Source organism: Leptonotus elevatus, chromosome 14 (assembly GCF_054856555.1).
Source record: "Leptonotus elevatus isolate MCC_2025b chromosome 14, RoL_Lele_1.0, whole genome shotgun sequence".
Taxonomy (NCBI): domain Eukaryota; kingdom Metazoa; phylum Chordata; class Actinopteri; order Syngnathiformes; family Syngnathidae; genus Leptonotus; species Leptonotus elevatus.
This window is the reverse complement of record NC_141252.1, coordinates 12,254,202-12,279,142: the sequence shown is the minus strand read 5'-3', so window position 1 is coordinate 12,279,142 and position 24,941 is coordinate 12,254,202. Positions and strand designations below refer to the sequence as shown.

The window sequence follows — 24,941 nt, the reverse complement described above, 5'->3', positions numbered from 1 at the left end:
TTTCAAGAAAAAGACAATTTCACGATTAAAAAAGCATTGTAAGAGGATCCTTGACTTGTCCGTTTAAATAAAAGCTAAACCAAATGCCAGCACATCTGTAATGCAGTTGTTTCATGGACCAAATATTAGAATTGAGAATGTAAAGAATGTATGCACTTCTGATAGCATCGGTCGATCTTGGGCCTTGCTGTGTTTGATGGCCCACCACTGATCTCTACCCCATGCTAATGCAGTACTAAGTCATAATTACGGTAAATATATGAAAAACACTTGGCCATGAATGTAAAATATTTCAATGAAAAAACAATAAGTAGGGTGGTGGTGGTTACTGAGCTTTCGCAACAAAAAAAGAAAAGAAAAAAAGACGACCTCCTCGTTACTTGGGGGAGGGCCTTATTATTATTATTATTATTATTATTATTATTATTATTATTATTATTATTATTATTATTATTATTATTATCTATTTTATTTTATTTTTAGAACGTGAACAGGCATACTTGATCCATACTCCATACCAGTAGTCGGCAGTAATGCGCATAATCGTACCACCAATGAAGTTATATCTAACCACGTGACAACCAGTAATGGCTGTTCTCTGGTGACAATGTGCCGATATCTTCAAACTCCACAACATTTTAACGCTATCAAAAGGCGACAGTGTTATTAATCGTAGCGGTTTGTATCCTGTGAATTTTGAAGGAGAAGATTGGTGCCACTGAACCACTTTTATTGCGTGAGTCACGCGTTGCCTCATGCTAAACAGTGCACGTGTCGCTTGATCTAGAGCCTCTTTTTTTGTTAACATTTTCAGAAAATGGACACAAAGAAGTCAAAAAAGAAGCGAATGAGCTTCGCGGCGCCCAAGCAGAAAAAACGGAGCATTCAAGTAAAGGGTCAATGGACGGCGGTGAACTTGGATCCTGAACTATTCTCCGAGAATGGCTTGCTGGAGGGACTGGTTTGTTGTGAAAAACTGACAAATTACACCATAGTGGACTGCAAAAAGCCTGTTGTTGTTGCTAATGCTAATGCAGAGAATGAACTTAAAGGTAAAAAGAAAAAAGTAAAGAAAAGAAAGTCCAGTGAAGATGAGGCGGTTGAAAAGGGGGACGTGGACAGCAAAGAATCAGAGAAGACTTCCGAACCTGTCAAGAAAAGGAAGAAGAAAAAGAACATTTCAGAAAACGAATGGACCAAAGATGAGACCATCACGGAGCTGGTGATGCAGAATGATGAAATGGAAATGAAAACCGGTCAAGAGGACATGTCCATAACTGCACCACCAGCCACTACTAGCTTAGAAATTAAACCAAATCTCAAGATAAAGACTAAAACGAAGAAGAAGAAGAAGAAGAAGAAGCAAAAAGAAAAGGACACAAAGGAACATACCAACTCCAATCGAAATACAGCGAAAAGGCAAAAAAAAATAGTGAAAAACTGGACTAATGCCGCCCTTTCAGGCTCTGAAGTGATAAACGCTGATATGCATGCATGGAAAGACCTGTTTGTACCACCTGTTGTGCTCAAGGCCCTCGGCAGCCTGGGCTTCACATCGCCGACCCCAATTCAAGCCCTAGTGCTGCCTCCAGCCATCAGAGATCGTATGGATATATTAGGAGCAGCTGAGACAGGTAAGAGTCTAATCAATACAAATTATTTCCCCACATGCCTCACATTATAGGTCAGAGATGGGCAACTTAAATGATGGTGATTAATTCGTTTTTTAAATTTGATCTAGGGGCTACTGAGAGCATGGGCATGGGGGGCAGTTACCCATCCCTGTTATAGACTGAGACAACTTTTCTCATTTCAGGAAGTGGTAAAACATTAGCTTTTGGCATTCCCATGATCCATAACATCCTGGAGTGGAAGGAAAGCCTTCAAACCCCCGCAGATGACCGTGCGGAACCAGACACAACGGATCATGCAAGCTTGACAGAGTCCCCTGAAGCTGATCCTGAGGACCGGGACCAGGAAGAACCTGGTCCGACTAATGAAGGCGAATCTGCGCAAGATGCCAGTGAGGATGACCACGATGACGATCAGGATGGGAGGCTTGGGTGCGTGCGGGTCATCGAAGACGTTGAATTTACCGCCGCGATAGAGAAGAACAGCGCTGTTGGTCAGGCTCGGCCTCTGCTTGGATTGGTCCTCACCCCCACCAGGGAGTTGGCAGTGCAGGTCAAACACCACATAGATGCTGTGGCCAGGTTCACTGGTGAGTTCTGCATGCACTCACACCCAAATGCAACATTTTTATGAAACACGGCTGCCTTGAGATTTGAGTTGGACTCGTAAAGTGAAAATACTTGTATCTCAAATAATATTTTTTCACTAAAATTAATGGAAATTATATTATACTATACTAGCAGTAAAAAGCTAATATTTTATGCAGAATGAATTTGATAACGTAATTATTTTTCATGTAGAATTAATACCTTTAAAAACAAACTTTTCCACTTGCTGTCGACTGACGATGACATCACCTGTGCTGAGCAAGTAGGTAATGACCAATCATGGCTGAGTTAGCTGACCAAACCCAGAAAACAAGTGAGCCATGACCTCTAAAGGGTTATACCACCATGACACCAATGTTTCTTGTTAGCTCTCTCTGTTATTTAACATTGTTAGCTGTTAGCTCAACTGACTTTAGGAAGGCAAAACCAAGTTGTTTACCTGTGGTTTTAATATACGTGTAATTAATTATTTCTTTTTTTTTAGGGGGGGGGCAATACATATACTAACTATACTATTATACGGACTATACTTAACTCATCCCTATTTTGCATATAAACAATATTGGAACATACTTTCAAATCAGTCAACCAATGAAGACTTTAGGGAAAGCCATTTTTGTTGCTTTACTAGTGCACCAAAGTTGGTAGGCATTCTTCGATGACTTTGGTGCGCAAGTACTCGAGATTCCCGTCCTTTTACCTCATTCAACACCAGTAAGCTTAAACTGTTCTTCAGACAAACGGAAGACAGCAGAATTGTACATTTTATTTCACTGTCACCTGCACGTTGTCAATAAAGCCACTCGCATATCAGAAATTCATCAAACAGGCTCTATTAATAAAACGGTTTCTCTTGCACAGACATCAGGACAGCCATTGTGGTGGGTGGGATGGCCCAACAGAAGCAGAGGAGGATCTTGAATTACAGACCAGAAATCATCATCGCCACACCTGGACGACTGTGGGACTTGATCAAGGAGCGACATCCACATCTTCTCAACCTCCGACATCTCAAGTGGGTCACATATCTGCTTCTGCACTCGGCCGCTAATGAGACGTCTTTTGATGCGGTAATAATGTTTGCCGCGTTCTCCAGGAGCCTCGTGATCGACGAAGCCGACCGCATGGTAGAACGAGGCCACTTCGCCGAGCTGGAGTCTCTGCTGGAGATGCTGAACACCACCTTCTTCAATCCCAAGAGGCAAAAATTTGTCTTCTCCGCCACGCTGACCATGAGCCACAGCCTACCCATGCGCGTGCTGCAGAAGAAGAAGAAGGAGCAGCTGACCGACAAGGTGGCGCTCCTCATGGAGAAAGTGGGGATCAAGTCCAAGCCCAAAGTCATCGACCTGACCAGGAAGCAGGCCACTGTGGAGACCTTGACCGAGACGCAGATTCACTGTCAGAAAGAAGACAAGGACTTTTTCCTCTATTACTTCCTGTTGCAGTATCCCGGGCGCACCATGGTGTTCGCCAACAGCATCGACTGCATCAAGCGACTTAACTCGCTGCTGATCATTCTGGACTGCACGCCGCTGCCGCTGCACGCCAACATGCACCAGAAGCAGCGGCTGAAAAACCTGGAGAGGTTTGCTGAGAGGGAGAGGTGAGGCTTATTTTCTGCCTCTATTGGGTATATCAGATATACAGCCCATTAACATAAATGAGACATGCATTAAATGAATGCATATAAAGTTGCTTCATATTTGAATACAAGATACTTCAGTTTTTGTGATGTAATGGACACATTGTGGGTCAGCGTGTTTTCACAGTCTTGCATACCTTTTACGGTGTTTTTTTCTTCTTTTTTCCCCCCAGTTGTGTGTTGCTGACGACTGACGTGGCGGCAAGAGGGCTGGATATCCCCAATGTGCAGCATGTCATTCACTACCAGGTAACATTTTTTAACTTGACATTCTCCTCTCAGGAAAGCATTTACTCTGAGGATAATTGAAAAAGCACAGATGTTTTCGGCAAATCAAAATGGCAGATTACATGCTTGACCACATGATCTTTCAAAATGTATAAATCATTTCAAAACTTTTTCCACCTGTCGCCATGAGACGGATAACCTGTACAATTGAAGAAAAATAATATGTGAGAGATGGTGAGTAAAAATAAACAACTGATATAATGTGGTTGCATAAGTGTACACCCCCTTTTTAAAACTGGTCGTTTTTTTGCAATTGCCTGTAACCATTTTACATTCCATTTCCAACTCATTAACGTATTGTTTTTTTATGCTAGAGCATACAGAAAGAAGGCTTTGATGCAGCAACGGTTGAAGAAATGGTAGTTATTACAAAAACGGCCAGTGGGTGGCAGCAAAGCAAAGGAGATCAACCAGGGCTATGTTGAAACAAAGCTGTTTCCCCCGCAATTTGAAATAGATTTGTGAATAATGATACAACAGCTATATTCTAATGCTAATTGCTGCAAAACGAAAACAATGGAAATATACTTTTTTTCCTGATGAAAGAAGACTTCTAATCTTTCTTTTGGTAGGTTTGTTTTTGTAGCAATAGAACACAATATTCTGTGGACCTTGCAAAATCAGTCAAAATCCAGTAAAGCGGCCAGGAGTGAAGGGGATTGCTTCAGTGAAAATGGCTGAGAGTGAATGAGTTAAATGGGAGTGAGCAGACATTTGCCAGCATTTTAAAGTGCCTCTGATCAACACCAAATAAAGTTCAGATGTTCTAGTAGGCTTTTCCTGAAGGTTTTGTGCCAACACTGACTCATATTATACTGTCAGCCAATATTTAGCATTTTATGCAAAATCTGTGATTGACTGTAATGTCATGATTTGCATATCAATCAAAACAAAATTACAGTAAAAAAAAACATTGTTCCCTCCAGGGGTGATCCGTGCTGCCATGTTGGAGCCTGAAAGTTCATCTATTTTTAGCCTTGCTGCCACTAGTGTGAGCGGAAATCTTTTACACTGGCAGGCGGGCGTTCTGCCTCCGCATCACATGCAAAATGTCCCCCACTGCCCAGGAGGTAAATCAATTTGGAAGATTTGCTGAATTCATCATATCCTCCTCTTTTCAGGTTCCTCGCACATCCGAAACATACGTCCATCGTAGTGGCAGAACGGCCAGAGCGACAAATGAGGGTCTCAGTTTGCTGCTCATCGGCCCTGACGACGTGATGAACTTCAAAAAGATTTACAGGAACCTCGGAAAGGATGAGGAGCTTCCCACTTTCCCTGTCGAGATCCAATTCATGGAGGCAATCAAGGTGAGAACTGTCACTTAAAATTCTCTATTCAATTGTAGGGCTGGACGATTAACCAAAATATTATCGCAATTTTGATTTTAGCTTCTCTCATTCATTAAAATGTAATGATCGAAGAAAAAGAAAAAGAACAAGTTCCCTATGTTGTGTAAGGACCCTGAATGCACCATGTAGCTAGCCTGGAGCAAAGTGCATTTCGGACGTCCCCAAGCGTCCTTTAAGCTGTTTAATGACACTCGAGTTGGAGTTAACTGGAAAACTAAACACACGATAAGGAGAATTACATACAGTGTGTATTTAAATGCAAAACCTGCTTCGTTTTTAACACATTGTGAGCCTAGCGCTAATGCAAGTGAATGGAAGATCCCATTCAAATGCTAACAGGAAGTTAGCATCAACTTCGGGAGTAATAGTCCTTCAAATAACAAATATTCACACACAAATGCTGTGGAAACACATATGCACAGGTAAGATAACACTACTCAAAGGCACACATTCTTACCAATTTGTGAATTTTTATTTTTATTTTAACTCTTTGACTGCCATAAACGTTATAAAACGTTTAGCATAAACCTAGGGAAGGGCGCCGAGGACGTTAACTCTTTGACTGCCATAAACGTTATAAAACGTTTAGCATAAACCTAGGGAAGGGCGCCGAGGACGTTAAAAGACGTCCCCTATGTTTTTTTTTTTTTTTTCAAAAACGGGTGCAGGAAAGCCTTGGGCAGCTGTGCTGAAAGTATCAGGCAGATCTGATTAGTCAAAGACTCGTTTTGGCCCCTAGAGGGCAGCGATGACTCTCTTTGCACAAGGTTGGATGGGCCGCCCACCGTGGGCGTCAGTAGAAGACGTGAGGCGGAGCTAGAGTGTTGAGGAGACATGGCTGAATAAGCCCACAATGGCTGCCCAAGCAACCGGTTGCAAGCAGCTCACGCTTGAGCATTTTTTTCAAAGACGGAAAGCATCAATCAATACTAAAAAGCGCATTGATGTCAACGATGATGATGACAACGAGCTCTACGCCAAAGTTGGAAGCTTTGGCGTGACTGTTATGAACACGTAGTAAGCCTCACCGGCTAAGCGCGGCTAGCGCGGCTAGCGCTGCTAAGGCCGGAAAACGCGCACAATAGCCGGCCGGGTACTTCTACACAATCGGACATTCGATCGGGCGATGGAGAGTTGGCATCGACCAATGCAGATTGATGATGATGATGATGATGATGAATCCGAGCTCTACGCCAAAGTTGGAAGCTTTGGCGTGACTGTTATGAACACGTAGTAAGCCTCACCGGCTAAGCGCGGCTAGCGCTGCTAAGGCCGGAAAACGCGGAGCTGCACAAGCGGACATTCGATCGGACAATGAAGAGTACCCCGAGTCCAATGCATATTCATCGGAGGAGCGGGTACAGTCTGATCACGGAGAAGACACTGTTTCTGGACTACGATGCCACCATGAATGGAGTGGATAAAATGGATCAGAATATCTCCTACCACCCGGTATAGCAACTGAAGGACACGGGGAAGCGAGACGTAACGAAACCGTAACGTAACCGTAGCATGATCCTGATATTAGACTTGATGACACACTGCAGTATATACTTGCTATTCCCCGGAAAAAAACGGCCTGCAAGAAAGTGGCGCACGCGAAGAGGCAATCTGTTGTGCAAATGCTGTTGCGTCTCTTTGCACGCAGGAGAGTGTTACAAAAAGAAAAACTGTCGTTGAAACATCCACGTATTTGTAAATAGTACCACAGTTGCACACATTTGTAAATAGTTTGCCAAATTGTTGTCAAATTGTTACACTGTTGAATGTAAATAAACGTATTTTGCTATCAAAAAACACTTTTTCATTCTTGGTGGTAGTGTTTTATAGAAGTAAAGCACTATTTAGGTGTTTGTGGCATCATTCATGGACAAAAAGAAGTGTAAAATTCACTAGAATGCATGAAATAATATCGTTTCACTAAAAGCTTGATTTCTCCATATTTTGGTCCAAAACAGGCGAAATTGGGTCAAACTAACCATTTTCTATTGTTGATTACTAAAGAACGGAATAAGGTAGAAACAAACTTTTTTTTTCTGATGAAAGATGAAAGTCCAATCTTTCATTTGGTAGTATGTGTGTTTCCATAGTCCAAACAGAACATTTTCTGTGGACCTTGAAAGATCAGTCAAAATGCTTAAATCGGCTGGCACTGGCGGCATCCCTTTTCTGAAAACGTCTGGCAGTCAAAGAGTTAAAAGACGTCCCCTATGTTTTTTTTTTTTTTTCAAAAACGGGTGCAGGAAAGCCTTGGGCAGCTGTGCTGAAAGTATCAGGCATATCTGAATAGTAAAAGACTCGTTTTGGCCCCTAGAGGGCAGCGATGACTCTCTTTGCACAAGGTTGGATGGGCCGCCCACCGTGGGCGTCAGTAGAAGACGTGAGGCGGAGCTAGAGTGTTGAGGAGACAATGGCTGATGAAGCCACAACAATGGCTGACCAAGCAACCGGTTGCAAGCAGCTCACGCTTGAGCATTTTTTTCAAAGACGGAAAGCATCAATCAATACTAAAAAGCGCATTGATGTCGACGATGATGATGATGACTCCGAGCTCTACGCCAAAGTTGGAAGCTTTGGCGTGACTGTTATGAACACGTAGTAAGCCTCACCGGCTAAGCGCGGCTAGCGCTGCTAAGGCCGGAAAACGCGCACAATAGCCGGCCGGGTACTTCTACACAATCGGACATTCGATCGGGCGATGGAGAGTTGGCATCGACCAATGCAGATTGATGATGATGACGATGATGACTCCGAGCTCTACGCCAAAGTTGGAAGCTTTGGCGTGACTGTTATGAACACGTAGTAAGCCTCACCGGCTAAGCGCGGCTAGCGCTGCTAAGGCCGGAAAACGCGCACAATAGCCGGCCGGGTACTTCTGCACAAGCGGACATTCGATCGGACGATGGAGAGTAGTCGAAAAGCATCGACCAATGCACATTGATGATGATGATGATGGTCACTCCCGAGGTTGACGCCGGAGTTGGAAGCATTGACGCGGCCGTTATTCTCTCGTCATAAAGTCTCACCGGCTAGCGCTGCTAACGCCGGAAAACGCGGAGCTGCACAAGCGGACATTCGATCGGACAATGAAGAGTACCCCGAGTCCAATGCATATTCATCGGAGGAGCGGGTACAGTCTGATCACGGAGAAGACACTGTTTCTGGACTACGATGCCACCATGAATGGAGTGGATAAAATGGATCAGAACATCTCCTACCACCCGGTATAGCAACTGAAGGACACGGGGAAGCGAGACTTAACGAAACCGTAGCATGATCCTGATATTAGACTTGATGACACACTGCAGTATATACTTGCTATTCCCCGGAAAAAAACGGCCTGCAAGAAAGTGGCGCACGCGAAGAGGCAATCTGTTGTGCAAATGCTGTTGCGTCTCTTTGCACGCAGGAGAGTGTTACAAAAAGAAAAACTGTCGTTAAAACATCCACATATTTGTAAATAGCACCACAGTTGCACACATTTGTAAATAGTTTGCCAAATTGTTGTCAAATTGTTACACTGTTGAATGTAAATAAACGTATTTTGCTACTTTTTTTTTTTTTTTAACTTTTTTTTTCTGATGAAAGATGAAAGTCCAATCTTTCATTTGGTAGTACGTGTGTTTCCATAGTCCAAACAGAACATTTTCTGTGGACCTTGAAAGATCAGTCAAAATGCTTAAATCGGCTGGCACTGACGGCATCCCTTTTCTGAAAACGTCTGGCAGTCAAAGAGTTAATAGAATTCAATCGCAACTTCTGTTCTCATTGTAAGCATGTATGTACAGCATGGATGCATGGCACCACACTGCCCCTAAGAGGTCAAAACATGCAGGTACACCCAGTATTTGGTTTTGCAATTCCCGTTTTAGTATACAATATTTTTAAATTTACTTTATTTGAACTTTTTTTTTTTAGATTCACAGAATTTTCTTTTTCTCATAATTCAAGGATACAAATATATCCAAGGACTTTTTGTGTCATAGAACACATTTCCACATGACAAGCACAAAAGACTTGTGAAAATAACATAAGATAAAAATAAATATGATTAGACTTTAGTGTAAATAATGCTTAAAGTTGCAATATGGAACTCCCCCCCCCCCCAAAAATAACTTTACAATAAGCTTTTTATTTGACCATTTATGAGTGAAAGGCCTTCTAATTAGTAGATTAAGACCTTAGCTCTTCACAATGGGTACTCCTTCACACCTCTGGCCAATAGTTTTCAGACTGGATTCGGGTTAGAATTTCCCGTGCCCTGTCTGCGGATTGACGTAATGTGCTTGGCGTGTATGTGAAGAACGATATGTGCAGTTTCATTTTTCATCAGCAGGTGGCAGTAGCCATTCATACACATTTATAAGATTGTTATACTTGACAAAAAGAATAGTGTTCAAGAATAAAGTGTTCGTGAAGGGATGAATGGCTATGATCATAGTTTGAGTAGTTGAAAAAAAGATTACGTTTTAAAATCAACGAATAATCGTTTTATTAATCGTGATTTAAATCTTAATCAAAATAATTGTGATAATTATCTTTCCCATAATTGTCCAGCCCTATTTAATTGGTTCTTTGGGTGTTGTATTTAATGTTTTAAAATGTGAATCTCAATACAGGAGCGTGTAAACTTAGCCAGAAAGATAGAAAAGATTGAGTTCTACAACAGCAGGCAAAAACATCACAACTCCTGGCTCAGGCAAGCAGCAGAAGCTATGGACATGGCCCTCGACGAAGACCTCTTGCTAGGTGAGCACAATAACACACAAGTCTACATTTCCAATCAATCAAGCGCAGAGGCCTGAACATTCTGTGTACATCTTTCTGCAGGCAAAGGGAGGGATGAGGACGATGACCGGGAGCAACAGAAAGTGGTGAAAGGGATGAAGAGACACTTGAAGTATCTCATCTCCCAGCCCGTGTTCAAGAGTTTGACCAAGACCAAGTACCCCACTCAGATGGGACGCCTGTGCCTGGACAACCTGCCTGTCGCGGGGAAACAAAACGCCCTCTCGAGTGTGTCGGCGCAGCAGAATCAAAGGAAGAGTGGTCCGCCGCAGCAGAATCAAAGGAAGAGTGGTCCGCCACAGCAGAAAAAAAGGAAGCAGAAAAAAGGCCAGCACTGAATTCTTTCAGAAATAGAAATTTTAACTCCGGAGTTAACTGCAGCTTTAACTTTGACAGCGCTAAATTTTCATATCTTGAAAGTGGACAGTTTGGAACAGCAATCACATACACTGCAGCTTTGCCTCATTAGAACCAACTATTTTAATAAATTGTAATTATTTCTTGAATTACATACGAGTTGGAATGCAGAAGAAATAAACTGACTCACACTAGTAAAACAGTACTTAAGCTGTGAAAAGTAATATCGCTAAGCTTCACATGTTGTCAATGAGAATTGACAGTGCTTTGTAAAACATTTGACGTGCAATTGTGTGTGGAAAAGTCACTCACACGCTCCTAAAACACTCTTATCGGAATTTAACTCCCAGTCTGCATTTCTGCGACTGGGCGGCGGGGGGGGGGGGGGGGGGGGGGGTTGACAGTCAGGGTGGGGGTCGCGGCCCCAGAATGCTAAAGTGTGAAATATGGTGGAGGAGGTGCATGGAGGGCTCGGCGCCATCAGGGATAACGTGGTGCACCAACTGGTCATCTTCGCCGTCCATCGAGACGATGTGGATGCAGATGTCCAGTGCCTGAGTCAGAGCCAGGATGTCCACATGGTCGCACTCCATCCCCATCGCTTCCACTTCCTGCACGTAAGAGTTTATTTTGAGGGGCTACAGAGGCCTTCGAGCCCAAACGTTTGCGCCCTCCTGCTGCAGAGTATGACACGTTTGTTGACTTATGGGGCAGCAACTGACTTGATGACAGTAGACCTGCAGACTGGGCGCCTCCACGAAGTTGCAGAAGTCGTCGGCGTGGTTCTGCAGGTGCGCGGATGTGAGCAGGCGCAGGTACTGCACCACGCTGTCCGAGGTGACGTGATCGTTGAGGAACCTGAACAGCATTTCCTCCCGCTCGCTGCCTTCACAGTGCTCGATGACATTCAGGAGCTTTGCAAGTGGAGAGAATTTAAAAAATATATATACAGCTGTGGGTTCAAACCAAGGTTAGGGTTTTAAACCAGGGTTAAGGTTTCAAATGTAACCCCGGGATTACACTGCATGCGTGTGCATTGCGGCGGAGCCCGCAGCACGGATACACCTATTTTTGCCGGACAACGCATGCGTCGGCATCCGTCAAATGGCAAACTAGCACAGAACAGGAAGAATAAAACACTCGCCAGATCCTATTTCGCAATCATGTCAGCAAAACGTCATAATGCTTAATTCACTGTTTAAACACCAGCGAACATGGACGAGTAGAGATTTATAATGAAGGTGGAAAGCCACAAAATTATATGACATGGTACATCATTTTTATAATGACAACCTAACTGTGGGAGTGGATGGTGAATTCAATCAAAGGAAGTCAGCTTTCAGCTTGCTTCTCTATTGAGCACAGACTTTGTGTTTGTCGTTTTTAATGCCACGTTATCGCGCGCCATCATGTGAGAGACAGTGGGAAGTGGTCGGCGACGTTGCCAGACCGAAACGGTGTGCAGCTGGTGAGTTTTTCTATTAAATTGACCTGTCCGGAGCACGCGGTGTAATCCCGGGGTTAGGGTTTCAAATCTGGGTGTGTTTTAAAAAGTGACAAACAAATGTTTGGCTTCTACGTTTTGAGAAAATCCCTGAATACACCATTAAATTAGTTGAACATTTTCTTAATGTTTACTATGCAGCCCCACTAGTCTAAACACAATATTCTGAGGAATGTGTTTGTGGAATGAGTTAAGCGGCAAAATCCACCAAATTTTTTTCCCCATCTCAGGAGGCGGCCATTTTGTCACTTGCTGTCGACTGAAAATCACACCACAGTGGCACAGGTAACCAATCACGACTCACCTGTTTCTGAAGTTGAACCGTGATTGGTCGATACCTGAGCTCTTAACTCAAAATTCACAAACACAATATCATTAACGCTATAGGGCCACATACAACATAAAGAAAATATTTGGGTTGACTTCCCCTTTAAGAGTTTTAGTATTAGTTTTGCTTAATATATTTCGTATAATATAAAGAGACATCACTGTGTTCAAGTGGAGCTGGAAGGAACTCTGGTCAAATCCTGCCGAAGAGAGGTGTTCACTCGTCGTGATGATTTTCTCCTTGAATCTGAATAATTCAAGATTAATACATGACAGTAATCAGAAGTTTGAAGAAGATTAAAGTTAGTTGACGGTAAGAAAAATCGTGACCTTTGCAAAGCCTTGACATTGTGCAGGATTGATTCCAAATAGGCGAAACAAAAGGCTCTGTAAAAACAGTTTCCATCGCCTCGCACTTTCCTCACGGAGGAGAACAAGCCGCTCAGCTCCTGATGAAGCACAGCAGTGGATTAACACCAGAGCTATGTTATTTGCGCCTTCGGCTGCGGCGTCATTACCTACTTGACATTTGCTGGAATGTTTTTGTTGTCCGAAGAGCACAGAGACATCTTCTCTGTCAGATACCAGGCTGCCAGCCTCCATTTTACGGAGAAAGATACCTGATGGCACAAGCTGCAGCTTCGAACGGCGATCTCGTCATGCCACTTGGCACCACAACATTCAGTCACGTTTCGTTGATAAAAGTCCTGGACTAATCAGAGGCATAGCGTTCAAAAGCACTAGGTTTGTTTTCAATTTTGACGGAAGTATGATAGTACCACGTGTCTGTCACTTAAAGCTGCAGTGCATCTTTATTGTAACACTAGGGCGGTAACGACAACGTGATGTCCTGCCTCATGCAATATTTTTTTCAAGGATACATTAAAGTAGAGGTGAGAGTACGTCACGTATTATGAAAGTCCTACGTTTCAGGTAAAGTTTTAAACAATCCAAAAGTTACTGTGTCAAAAAATAAGCAGTTCAACAAATTGAGTCCAGGGCAGGAGTGTGACTTATTTTCAGCTGAGTTTCAGAGCTCAGACTCAGATCAGCCCACTTTAGTTCACAGCGTTTTAATGAAGATATGGCACTAGACATTATACACTTTTTTATTTATTTATTTATAACTTAGTAAGGCAGCTAACACTACTTCCTGTTAGCGCTCTTATTTAGAAAAACTATTCACACATTTTCCGGTGCACTATTTAACGGACTGAAGCCAACTTTTGATCGCCAAACAAGGAGGCTTTCATACTTTGTTGTCGTTAGCAAGTTTGTGCTTGTGGCCATATTATACCTCTTTATGTATTTATGTATATATTTATGTATTATGTAAGATATTAATTCAAACCCATCCATTTTGATTCGTAGTAATGAGAAAAAAAATCTAAACCACATAATTTTGATTCGTACTCATGTAAAAAAACAACTGAAAAACTATTTTGATGCGTTTTAGTAGTCACAGGGAAACAACACTCCAATTATGTTATATGCGTCATTATTCATATTTGTAGTGTTATGGCAAATATGACTCATTATTATTATTATTTATCCTCACTGAGAATCACCAGAGTAAATCTGGTTTTTTTCTTCTTTTTTGAACCTTTTATTTCCTCATATTGCCTCTCTGCCCATATGTTCATTAATAATGCATCATGCTTGAGTCTACCAATACACTGAATAGGAATGAACAGAAGTTAGAACACTGACTCAAACTTTATACACTGTACACACATCTTTTGTCTTCAATGTACTGTATTTATTTCAAATATGCTCTGTATTTGATTACAGGTACTTTCAAAACAAATTACAGTACTAAAACAGTTAACAGTAATATGGAGCAACAACGCAGACTAGCCTTTAGTTGTACTTTTTTTTGTGAGTGCCCCTTTTTTTGGGGGGGGGGGGGTGTTAATACAAGTCTGTATATCATCAAACATAAAATGAAAATGTTTTGCTCAGATTTTTTTTCCTTATGTGGTCTAAATCCTCAATATGAATTTTTGTGACAATGTCGCTTTTACATACATAAATACATTTGTGGGAGACAAAATGTCTCATTTTTTGACACGTCACATTTAAGTTATTTTGTTAATTTGTGTCGTAACACAAGGTGTAAGTTGCATTATTTTCAGAGGACCTTTGTCATTAGTGTAAAAGTAAGGATACATTGTCCAGTGCCCATTCAATTTTGGCCAATTGGAAACATTCTCGCGTGTGTATAATTCAGTGTTTGTAACTGAATCCGAGAATGAAAGCGACCTTGTGTCAGTGTCAACTTTAACTCGGATCCATCGCACTTTCACTTTGATTGGCAGATTCTTGGATTTATATGGTAATGAAACAATGCTGTATTTATCATTACGGAGTCTAATGCCCCATACAAAGGAGCTATGCGGCAAATGAGAGTCCCCACCAACCACCCCCACCACCCAATCTGTGTTGTCTCCCACCTCCACATCCCAAACGTGCGTCCCCGAGCTCAAAGCTGAACCGAGGACGCGGTTCCAGTACTGGTACCTCTCTAGATTCCCTGGACGTTGCTCTTTGGTGTTAAAACTCACACTGGTCAGATCTTCAGATAGGTTGAATTGTGAAGAGGCAGTGTTTGGATCCAGAATCACGGGACTATAGGATACCATCTCCTTCATTCGTTCCCACACGGTGAACTTGAGGTTGCCTAGATGTTTGGCTTCATCCAGCAAAGCTCCTGGAATCAGCTTGGGCTTGTCAGGCAGCTGTTGGATTCTGGTCATTGCAATCTGGTAGCTCTCCATGAAGGAAACGTGGTCAGCAGAGGTCAGCTGCTTCTCGGTGGTTCGGATCGTGTCTGAGAGAGCGGCAATGTCTTTGCTGAGAAGTTCAATCTTCTCCTTCATCATCTGACTCTTCTTCTGCTCTTCCTGCCGCACCTCCCTCAGCTTGGCCGCCTCCTCGGCCTGGAGGAAACGTTGAAGCTCCGCAAAGGTCTTCTTAATCTTGCTTTCAACCTGGTCCCTCTGGACCTTGATGTACTCTGCTTGTTCATTGCAGTTGTCTCGGACCATAGTAACATTTTCCAGTTTTTCCTTGACTTTTTGCAGGGCAGTGCCGAGCTTCTCTCTGTGATCCTGCGCAACGTCGTCAAGGGAGCAGAACTTGTGGCCGACGTGGACTTGCGCATCTCGGCAGATGAGGCACACACACTCCTGGTGGTCCAGACAGAATAGTTTCTTTTTCTCCTCGTGTAAACTGCAGATGGCCTCTGACTCCAGCGAGGCTTGTTTAAAAATCTCACACACGTTCTTCAGTGTCAAATTCACAGTCACATTCCCCGGTGAACAAACTTTCCTGCAGACTGGACACGAGTGAGTGAGTTTGCGTTTCCACCACTGCTTCACACACGCTCGACATAAGCTGTGGCTGCACTTCAGCATGACGGGATCTTTAAAGATTTCCAGACAGGTTGGACAGCGGAGCTCATCCGCAATTATTCCAGCCATGGCTCCTGCGAGGACACGTCTCAGTGTATTCCTGTAGTGTGATGAAACAAAAGAGGTCAACAGATGTGAGATCTCTTCTCAGCCTTAAAATGTTCTTAGGATATAACATGCATATGAATGAATGCCGTGCACTTGGAACCACATTTCATTTAACTTTTAAACAGGGACGTTCGATGCCACAACAACCGATATCACTCGTACTTTTGATACAGAAAATTATTATTATCATTTAAAAGAAAACCTATATCCCAATACAGCATTTTCCTTAAAGTTGCATGAGAAATTGACAGCAATTTTCTATTCTAATTTCTAGTTTCTGATCAATAAATGTCCACAAAAGGATGGCCGATACTAAATCGGCCGGGTATTGGCCTAATATGATACCTGGTAGGTACTCGCTCATTCCTAATTTAGATGATCCATGGCTTTTACACATACGCAGCGAAACCCGTAGCAAGCCGTTTTGTGTTTTTTATACTTCGCCAGTGAATATGGGCACACCGGTGACCAATGACCCTTTAGGTTTCTGAACAAAGCCTTTGCCTTTTAATCAAAGCAACAAAGAGCATAACCTACTTTTTTTTTTTTTTTTTACTATTACAATTTGTGATTTCAAAGGCCTTAGCCAGCATATTTAAGAGATGAGTGAAGTTTTAGTCTTCCGGAAATGTTCACTAGTTTTAGTTAATTTCAAATCTTTGATTTTTTATAAGAAAGCCTATGAAAGAAGACATAATGACAAACATTTTGCTGTAGTATGTCAATACTTCTTAATTAAACTAAAGTGTTGAAAATAGAAACTATCATATATATATATATTTCATATATTACATTTCTAAGAGTGGTACCACTATGAAGTTGCTTGAACGCACTGCTCCCTTCACCACCTTTGTAAATATATAACATATATTACATGCTTTGTTTGTGTGAGTCAAGTTAAAAACATCCTGATGGGTTCTCTCTTTGTTTTATGACTAATTTTGTCGATGGGTACCACATTTATTTTTTGGGGGTGTTACAGAACCTGCCCAAAAAGTCCAATCACGCCGCACAACATGAAAATAACCAAATACATGACCAAATGACTGTAATTTTCACATTCAATGAATGTTTATTTAAAGTTTTAACTCGTGTTTCAAATACATACCTTTCCCTTGGACAGGATGAAAGCAGACTGATAAGAGATTGCGTGTCGCCTATATGTCCACCCACTACGATTGACACGTCAGAGAGGCCGCCATTTCGCAGTATACCGCCACCGCCCTGTCAAAAAGTTTAATACAATTTGATTTTTATAACACGGTGCCGTGAGTATGGAAGCTTGCCAGTAAATATTTATCATATTTTTAAATACATATAGGCCTAGCCTAGGGCAGATAGACTTTTATTTATTTTTTTTAACAAGAGAAGAATGCCCCTTTCCGTAATAATTTATTAATTTGAGCAGTGTGAAACCATTCACAGGTGAACTGTATTTATGGTGACTTCTGAAGGGGATCGATCGCACTGGATTGTATTATCAGACAGGGCTCAATAATGCACACAATACTTTCAGATTTATATTAGCTTACATTTTTGAATAGCTCCACTTAGTGATATTTGTGTTGGTCTGCATCAGGGTTATTATAGTTTTGGAATTTTGCATTTTAGCTAGTTTTGATTCCGTTTTGAGTTTTGGTTTTTAAATTGAGTTAGTTTTCAAGGTGGTTGTGTTAGTTTTTATTAGTTTTAGTTATTTCATAAATGCTTAGTTTTAATCAGTTTCAGTTTTAGTTAAAAAAAAAAAGTGTATACTTGTGCCCAATATTTAAAAAACACCATGGGAACAAGTCATCTGAAGGGGCTTTTCTATTGGCTGCTGCTAGATGACGTCACTTCAGAGTGACATACTTTTAAACGTCCTTATTCCGGTTAATATCAAAATAAAACTACTTAAAATCACATTTAAAATCATCCCCAAAGGCTCATGCATTAAATTAATTACCAAAGACTCAAACGATGGACATTTTTACTATAATTATTGTTAGTTTTAGTTAGTTTTGTAAACATAAAATGTAGTTTCTGTTAGTTTTCATTGTTCAAAAAGCATTTTCGTTTTTATTTTATTTCGTTAACAAAATAGTTTTTTGAATTTTAGTTTGAGTATTTTCGTTAGTTTTAGTCAACTAAAATAACCTAGGTTTGCATACAGTTTTTGATTCTAAGGGTTTCAAATGGCAACATGTGGACTTTCAGGGGCTTCACCAATCTGAGATTTGACTTCCTGGCATCATGGCTCAGGTGGTAGAGTATCTCCCAACCCAGAGGTTGTGAGGGCAATCCCTTGCCCTTGTGACCATGACGAAGTGTCCTTGAGCAATATACAAGTGCATATGGGGTAGATGCCACGGACTTCCGACTTCTACACATCAGCGCTGTTTCCGCCCACTGCTGGCCGCGTTCCTAACACTCGCACCCCCACCCCTGCGCCCCCCAACCGCGCGCTCCCGCTCATCAGCGGGAGGGCGTCTCGGCTATCTGAAATGTTGAGACTGAGACAGACACTACACACTCGCAGCCTTGCACCCGTCGACGGTAACGCGCAGCCGAGGGACACAAAGGCGGAAGCAGCAAGTACTGGGACGCGGCCCACACGTCGCAAACCAGAAACGGAAACAAAGTTGATGGGTGAAAACCCGGAAGTCCCGCCTCCTCCGTGGCATATAGTCTATCATGCTTTGCAAAAATACACAAGAAATATTTTTATTTAAATAAAAAACTAAAGCAATGGCAGTACAGTACAGAATTTGCATTTATACAACAGCCTCAATTCACAAACACATATTTAAGTGAATAATAATAGATTTCACTTCATATCACACTTGCGTTACAACTTTTTATTACCAACATTTTAACATTCAACTGCATGTTTTTTGAAATGATAATCTTGCCACACATTGTATTTAAATGTTGGCTGTAAGTAACACAAGGCATTTAATTTATTGTGGTGTCTCAGTGTAAACACTAGGGGGCACTATGTAAAAGGCGTACTGGAGCAATTCAAATGTTCAACGAGACTGATCACTTGTCCCACTGACTTAACTCTGACTTTTAAGTTGACTTTTACTGCCAAAGCTGCTCATGGAGGCCTTCGCTTTCATGTCAGTCAAGGCTGTTTTACTCGTAGTTTGGGAACCACACACCATCAGTTTCCTCGCCCTCTTCTCTGTGTCTGCCTTGTCCATGAGGTACTCCTGAAAAACAGTCATTGTTTAATTAGGACTCAAGTTAAAGCGACCCAAATCATTTCTTACCTTCACCATGTCCATCATTAAGGATGCGCTCATGTTTTCCAGGGTTCCGTACGCTGGCAGGAAGCACTGCTCTGCAAGGTTGCTGATGGCCAAAAATAAGCTTCCCACATCTTCAGCCTGAGAGATGATGACATGATTCATAATCCCACACTGAAATAGGACTTTATTTTCTTAATATTACTCTTAGTGTGGCCTTAAAGGGAAAGTCAACCAAAAATCTTCTGTTCTATTCTATTCAGACTCACTAGTAGACTTTTTATCCATCTCAGGTGGTGGCCATTTTGCGACTTGTTGTTGACAGAAAATGACAACGACAAATCACATCTTACCTGTTTTCTGAAGCTATTATATTACAATTGTGGAACATGACTTAAGAAGCAGAATTTGCAGTATTTTGAATTTTGAGTTAAGCAGCAAAATCCACCCGTTTGTATCTATCTAAGGGGGCGGCCATTTTATGGCTTGCTATCGACAGACAATGACATCACAGCTGCTCCAGGCTCGGTAACGAGCAAAAAACGGCTCACCTATTTTCTAATTGGCTGCTGCAAAGTGGGCACTTAGAGACTGCCCGATTTTAAAAATATAATAAATGCGATAATAATAATAATAATAATAATAATAATAATAATAATGATGTTTTCACTGAATTTATTTCAACAATAGCTCAGATGGTTTGATGCACGCTGACATCATATTTAAGAATGAAATACAATGGCATCCATCACCACATGTCGGAATCTGTCTGCCTGCACCAGGATCAAATCCATCAAACTCGACTAGCCCCGGCATAAAAATGAAGATGCATCAGTTTCTACGCCGAGTGCACATGAGTGAGAACACCTTTTTTCTGGACTGTCCCTGCTCCTTCAGCAGTTTGTCCTCTGCCTGTTTGTTCTTCTCTTTAAAGCTCTCCAACTCCCTCTGAAGTTCATAAAGTTCTTTACTGGCCATCTAAGCAAAAGGTAACAATTCAGGTCAAGTCAACCTCGCAAGTGTATGAATTGATACACGAAATATTGTTTAATATCTCTCGTCAAACCTTACCAATTTGTGCAAGCTGTGTCCTTGCTTCATGGCGTGCAGCTGTCGCCTGCCTCTCTCCACCTCCTCCTCCACACGGCCCAAACGCCGCAGGAGCTGCTGGTGAGTGAAGCACATCGTCTCGTGGCGCCGGATGATGGGCATGGCTGCACATTCTGAGTCGGTCTCAAGGTGACCTTAAAGTAGCAGAGTTAGCGCCGTGCTTCACAACATTTGATCGAGTGAAATCATTTCTTGAGTACAGTGATTTTCTTTCTTTGTCATTGCTGAAGGTGTCAATTTACACATGGCAGTTATTTGTCTGTATCACCTTGAGGTTGGAATAAAAGGAATTAATTAGGGGCGTCAAAATTGGTTTGTTAATTTTGAGTTCCTTTAAAGTTCCTTTAACGCCACAAATTTTTGTAACGCACGATTAATGACCGCCCCTTACTTTTAAAGCCTGTGCTGGGGGAACTCCAGTCACAACGCAGCAGACATGTCCACGTCAAAATTAAATTTAGCAGTGATAAATTTAATAATAATGCAAAGTTTTTTCATGTTAAAGATTAGATAGCTCCTAATATGAACAAAACAAATGTACTGAGCTGTTACCAATGTCTTACAAATGCAATTATGCCATCTAGTGGCAGAGAAATGACCCCGACACAAATCAATAACACTCGTTTTTTTTACAGTACAGTACATATTTTTAATTGTAATTCAATTTTATGAATTATTATGAAATTACTGTATCAATGACAAAAAGGTGCAGCTATATTTCTATTAGTTGAAATTTTTCCAATATTTATATCAACAAGAGTATGAAAACTTATTGTACATTTGTAACATATATAAAATTTGCAATTAATCATGAGTTAACTATTGAAGTCATGCGATTAATTACAATTTAAAAAATAATCGTCTGACACCCTTAGAATTAATAAATGTAATGAATAAAATAATCAATATAGTATAGTAAATAATATAGTTCCAATAGGGGTTGAACAACTATGGATATTTTTTGTTGTTGTTGATGCTTAAGTGATGTTAGTGCAAATGAAGCCGACTAATCAATGACGTCGTCATCAGAGTCATAACAGTAAATGTCCACATACTTTTTGGGAGATAATCCAACGTTTTCATCAAAAAGTCCTCGTAGATTTTGTATTTGGATAATCTCTCCTTTAAAACGAGCCGCCTGCCAATTAAAATAAGCAAATATGTCACTGGAGTTGTGATTGAGCATCACATAAAGGTGGCGGCTCTCACCTGGCTCGAAGTAGTTGCAGTTGTTTTGTCAGCTCCTCCAGCTCGCGCTGCTTCATCAGGTTGTGCTCGCGCACTGCCTTGTACTGCTGCACAGCTTGATTGCGCCTCACTTCATTGTCACTCACAAGCTTTTCAAATTGAAGCACTTTCTCTTTTGTCTGTGGGAAGATGCATGTCACACAACAGAGTAGAATGTCTAACATAACACACATACTGTGTACCTCCTGATGTTTTATTTGCAGCCCAGTCTTCCTTTGAGCCAGCTCCTCCACGTTTCGTTTAAACTCTTCTCTCTTGCGTGTGAGAAAGCTGTTCACCTCATCCAGCTCGGCTTGTTTTTTCAGAACCAGAGTCTTTTGTAATGTGTTCACGCCAATCTTAAGGATCCTGCTTGGAGGCTATATATCAAACCAATAATATTTTCATGCACTTACTATGAAATGCTGGTCCCAAAAAATGCACAGTACAGTCTGTCTTATACTGCCCCCAGGTGGTCAAGGTGAGCACACCAGAATGAGCAGTACAATTTGCATTCATGGAAAAAGTGTGAACAAATATTTTAATTATACAATTCAGCGTGCTCCCTCCCATTAAAACACTTCTATTTTTTGTTTTGAGGCTCGATTAAGGTGTTTTAATTCGTTTAAAGTTTCTCTCACCTCAGTTACAACTGGGATATAATTCACATTCTCTTCTTTGTTCCTGAGAAGGGAAACATTACACATAATTTAGTCAAAAGTAGGTTGAGTGGGATTTGAATGCAGAAAAGAGCAGGCCTACCTGCAGTCATCGGGCTGAGTAATAAAAATGTTCTTCGTCTTCTTCTCTACTCTGAGCTTCAGCCGCTCGTGGTCGGCCAGGAAAGGAAGCGAAGTGGTCGTCATGTTGATGACAAGTAAACAAGTGTTGTCCACGTTCGAACAATCAAGGGCAGGGAACGTTCCGGATGTTGTTGTTTTCTGGATTTGACGCCTGGTTGCTCGGAGATCACACGCCAGTTAAAGGGAATGTGTTCAGATCGGTTCTCAGTTGTCATAGCAACGTCCACAAGAGGCGGTGCCGTTTGTCGCACCGGGATGCAAATGGCTTCCGGAAGGTTACATTCGGGTCTCAGGAAGCCAGTCCTCAAGGTGGATTTCACACTCACTGAACAAATAAACATACGACTTTATTTATTTATCTATTCTATTTCTTTATTTTACAGTAGATGTTGTGCAATGCGCAGTAAGAAACAGCTTTGGATAAGCCGTTAAATAAAACAAAAACAGAAAAAAAAACACAATCACAGATTTTTGCTGCCCTTGCATCATTATTTTAGAATAGGAATGTTCAATATTAATTTTAATATGGATACATTACAATAGGTTTTGCAACATTGTACATTTACATAATTATTGTAAAGATTTACTGATGATTTTAATGCTCTTGTAAAGGTATACTTAAAATAAATGCATTCATTTCCTCACAATTAATTTTTTAAAATATTTTTTATTGTAATGTTATTTATGTTTTTTTTAAATGGCCCATTGGGTGCTCCACGTCAAAATGTTTGGACATTGTGTGTGGCATCCTCTAGGGGTCAGTATAATGACGAAAATTGCTTAATGATTGTAAAGTTTCCCACTTATTGAAAAATGTTTGTTTGCAAAAGATACAAATATTTTTTTGTGAGAAAGTGCAACATATTTTAGAGAAAATAAGATCAGAATAAAAAATGTGGTTTGATGAAAACAAGTTATCAATAAACTTAAATAAGACTAAACCTGTGGTATTTGGAACTGTTAAGGTAAACAACCAAGAGTACTAATTATTGACTGTCAAATCTAAACTGTCAAAAAGTATTTATATTCTGGTTGGAGTGAAACATTTTTCTCAACCAGAAATCTTTGCACATGCTTTGCATTTCGTTAGTGTTACCATATTTAAACTATTGTTCAGAGGTTTGGGGAAACCTACAAGAATTCATTACAGACTGTTTTTACTGCAAAATAGAGCTGTCAGAGCAATCCACAATGTCGGATAGCTTCACCATACAAATGCACTGTTTCTATTTGTTTTTCTTGCAGAATATAAAACATGTTGTCGATTAAAATGACATCACAGTGCCTGGGGCCTCAGGGTACTGACCATCACGACGGTTTGCCTGTTTTCCGGTTTTGGTCATGTGTTTTGTGGAAAACACTACTTTACCTTTATATTTTTATGCAGGATCGTGAGTGGTCGGCGGTAACAATGAATACACAGAGACTTGATATGCTTTGCTAGAACAACTGTGTCTTTTATTCCCCGCAAACAGCAATCAACATTTATACTGTGCTAGGATAATCGTACGTTTTATCCCCCGCAAACAGTAATCAACATCTGCGCTGTGCTAGAATGATTATACCTTTCATTCCCCGCAAACAGCAACAATCACAACTCGATTTGCTAGAATTATTGTACCTTTTATTCCCCGCAAACAGCAATCAATACACTACAACGTTAAGCAGCATAATATGATCATCATCAGCGCTTACCTTGACACTAGACCGGAGAGCCTACGGTCCGGGTTAAAACGAGCTGCAAAACGGCTGGGCAATTGTAAGTGTTCCACAGCTGACTCTGTCCGGACCGTGTGCCGCTCCGTCTTTTATTCGTTAGCAAAAAGTTGTGAGCGTGAGAAACCGGGCTGTCCAAGCCCTCTCCCAGACACTCTCGAAAACATGTTTGCGAAGCAGGGAAGGCTGTAGTATAAACAAGGAAGAGTTCCCAGGCTGATCCCGCCCTTTATTTACAAATTGTTGGGCACCTGGATTCGTACAACATTTCAGGACAACAACATATCCTTATATAAGAGGTTACATGAGGACATATCAAACCATGTTTTTTTCCCCCTTCATCATGTCATGTGACATTCACAAGCTTAGCCCTGAGGCAGTGATGTCATTTTCACTCGACAGTGAGAAGTGAGCAGTACAGGGCAAAATGGCCGCCCCCTGAGATTGATAACAAATGTTTTTTTCTGCTTATTTAATGTTCCACAAATGAAATATTAATCCGAATCTAGGCTATTGGGGGCACAGAACATAATATTGTAAAGAAACACTTTTCCGAACAATACTTTTTTTTTAAAAATCGGAAAAATTGCATCAATCTCAGTTAAAATTATTCGTTTCATATAGAAATTAGGTTTGTCACACAATGAAAACCATTGTGCTTTTGACATACACAAATATACTTGCGGTTAAAAGAAGTGACGCAACCACGTCAACAAGTTAAGCTTACCCCGGTTGAGCAATGATGTGGTGATCCACATACATTTGCTAACAGTAAGTCTGGTCCAGTTCCTCTGGCTGCAAACAGACACGCTTGAAAGACGTGTTTGTGTCGC

The 24,941-nt window shown here is 41.2% G+C and overlaps 4 protein-coding genes across 7 annotated transcripts; 1 reads left to right on the top strand and 3 right to left on the bottom strand.

Moving 5' to 3' along the window:
• The first annotated feature begins 572 nt into the window (after positions 1 to 572).
• On the top strand, positions 573 to 10,875 carry ddx24 (DEAD (Asp-Glu-Ala-Asp) box helicase 24). Its single transcript, XM_086095231.1, has 9 exons — positions 573 to 736; positions 815 to 1,634; positions 1,817 to 2,221; positions 3,102 to 3,255; positions 3,337 to 3,846; positions 4,059 to 4,134; positions 5,295 to 5,483; positions 10,145 to 10,274; positions 10,356 to 10,875. Exons 2-9 carry the CDS (start codon positions 818 to 820, stop codon positions 10,649 to 10,651), a joined length of 2,577 nt encoding a protein of 858 aa, XP_085951357.1. The 5' UTR covers positions 573 to 736; positions 815 to 817; the 3' UTR covers positions 10,652 to 10,875.
• On the bottom strand, positions 10,770 to 13,299 carry LOC147163014 (ubiquitin thioesterase OTUB2-like). 2 transcript variants are annotated; one of them, XM_086095232.1, is made up of 5 exons: positions 13,024 to 13,299; positions 12,832 to 12,950; positions 12,664 to 12,748; positions 11,393 to 11,584; positions 10,770 to 11,281 (listed from the first exon to the last, which is right to left on the bottom strand). In XM_086095232.1, exons 1-5 carry the CDS (start codon positions 13,102 to 13,104, stop codon positions 11,075 to 11,077), a joined length of 684 nt encoding a protein of 227 aa, XP_085951358.1. In that variant the 5' UTR covers positions 13,105 to 13,299; the 3' UTR covers positions 10,770 to 11,074. The 2 variants fall into 2 exon arrangements, with proteins under 2 accessions (XP_085951358.1, XP_085951359.1); XM_086095233.1 differs by having other exon boundaries at positions 11,408 to 11,584; positions 13,024 to 13,274.
• A 932-nt stretch (positions 13,300 to 14,231) lies between these two features.
• LOC147163013 (E3 ubiquitin-protein ligase TRIM35-like) lies at positions 14,232 to 17,231 on the bottom strand. 2 transcript variants are annotated; one of them, XM_086094759.1, is made up of 2 exons: positions 17,131 to 17,231; positions 14,232 to 16,014 (listed from the first exon to the last, which is right to left on the bottom strand). In XM_086094759.1, exon 2 carries the CDS (start codon positions 15,981 to 15,983, stop codon positions 14,580 to 14,582), a length of 1,404 nt encoding a protein of 467 aa, XP_085950885.1. In that variant the 5' UTR covers positions 15,984 to 16,014; positions 17,131 to 17,231; the 3' UTR covers positions 14,232 to 14,579. The 2 variants fall into 2 exon arrangements, with proteins under 2 accessions (XP_085950885.1, XP_085950886.1); XM_086094760.1 differs by lacking the exon at positions 17,131 to 17,231 and adding an exon at positions 16,368 to 16,474.
• A 1,478-nt stretch (positions 17,232 to 18,709) lies between these two features.
• ccdc197 (coiled-coil domain containing 197) lies at positions 18,710 to 24,162 on the bottom strand. Of its 2 annotated transcripts, none has more exons than XM_086095125.1 (9): positions 24,088 to 24,162; positions 22,352 to 22,717; positions 22,231 to 22,273; positions 21,572 to 21,969; positions 21,418 to 21,500; positions 20,324 to 20,496; positions 20,120 to 20,230; positions 19,277 to 19,393; positions 18,710 to 19,216 (listed from the first exon to the last, which is right to left on the bottom strand). In XM_086095125.1, the coding sequence occupies exons 2-9, from the start codon at positions 22,453 to 22,455 to the stop codon at positions 19,061 to 19,063; spliced, it is 1,185 nt and encodes a 394-aa protein (XP_085951251.1). In that variant the 5' UTR covers positions 22,456 to 22,717; positions 24,088 to 24,162; the 3' UTR covers positions 18,710 to 19,060. The 2 variants fall into 2 exon arrangements, with proteins under 2 accessions (XP_085951251.1, XP_085951252.1); XM_086095126.1 differs by having other exon boundaries at positions 21,572 to 21,729.
• Positions 24,163 to 24,941: the final 779 nt, after the last annotated feature.

Excerpts from the sequence above, each read along its gene's own strand:
- ddx24 (XM_086095231.1), top strand. The coding sequence starts at position 818 with ATGGACACAAAGAAGTCAAAAAAGAAGCGAATGAGCTTCGCGGCGCCC. Across the intron at positions 5,484-10,144 it reads AATTCATGGAGGCAATCAAG|GAGCGTGTAAACTTAGCCAG; the intron begins GTGAGAACTGTC and ends ATCTCAATACAG. Across the intron at positions 10,275-10,355 it reads CGACGAAGACCTCTTGCTAG|GCAAAGGGAGGGATGAGGAC; the intron begins GTGAGCACAATA and ends ATCTTTCTGCAG.
- LOC147163014 (XM_086095232.1), bottom strand. The coding sequence starts at position 13,104 with ATGGAGGCTGGCAGCCTGGTATCTGACAGAGAAGATGTCTCTGTGCTC. Across the intron at positions 12,951-13,023 it reads AACATTCCAGCAAATGTCAA|GAGCTGAGCGGCTTGTTCTC; the intron begins GTAGGTAATGAC and ends GTGCTTCATCAG. Across the intron at positions 11,585-12,663 it reads TCCAGCTCCACTTGAACACA|CTCCTGAATGTCATCGAGCA; the intron begins GTGATGTCTCTT and ends CCACTTGCAAAG.
- LOC147163013 (XM_086094759.1), bottom strand. The coding sequence starts at position 15,983 with ATGGCTGGAATAATTGCGGATGAGCTCCGCTGTCCAACCTGTCTGGAA.
- ccdc197 (XM_086095125.1), bottom strand. The coding sequence starts at position 22,455 with ATGACGACCACTTCGCTTCCTTTCCTGGCCGACCACGAGCGGCTGAAG. Across the intron at positions 22,274-22,351 it reads ACTCAGCCCGATGACTGCAG|GAACAAAGAAGAGAATGTGA; the intron begins GTAGGCCTGCTC and ends TTCCCTTCTCAG. Across the intron at positions 21,970-22,230 it reads ATATCCCAGTTGTAACTGAG|CCTCCAAGCAGGATCCTTAA; the intron begins GTGAGAGAAACT and ends TTTGATATATAG.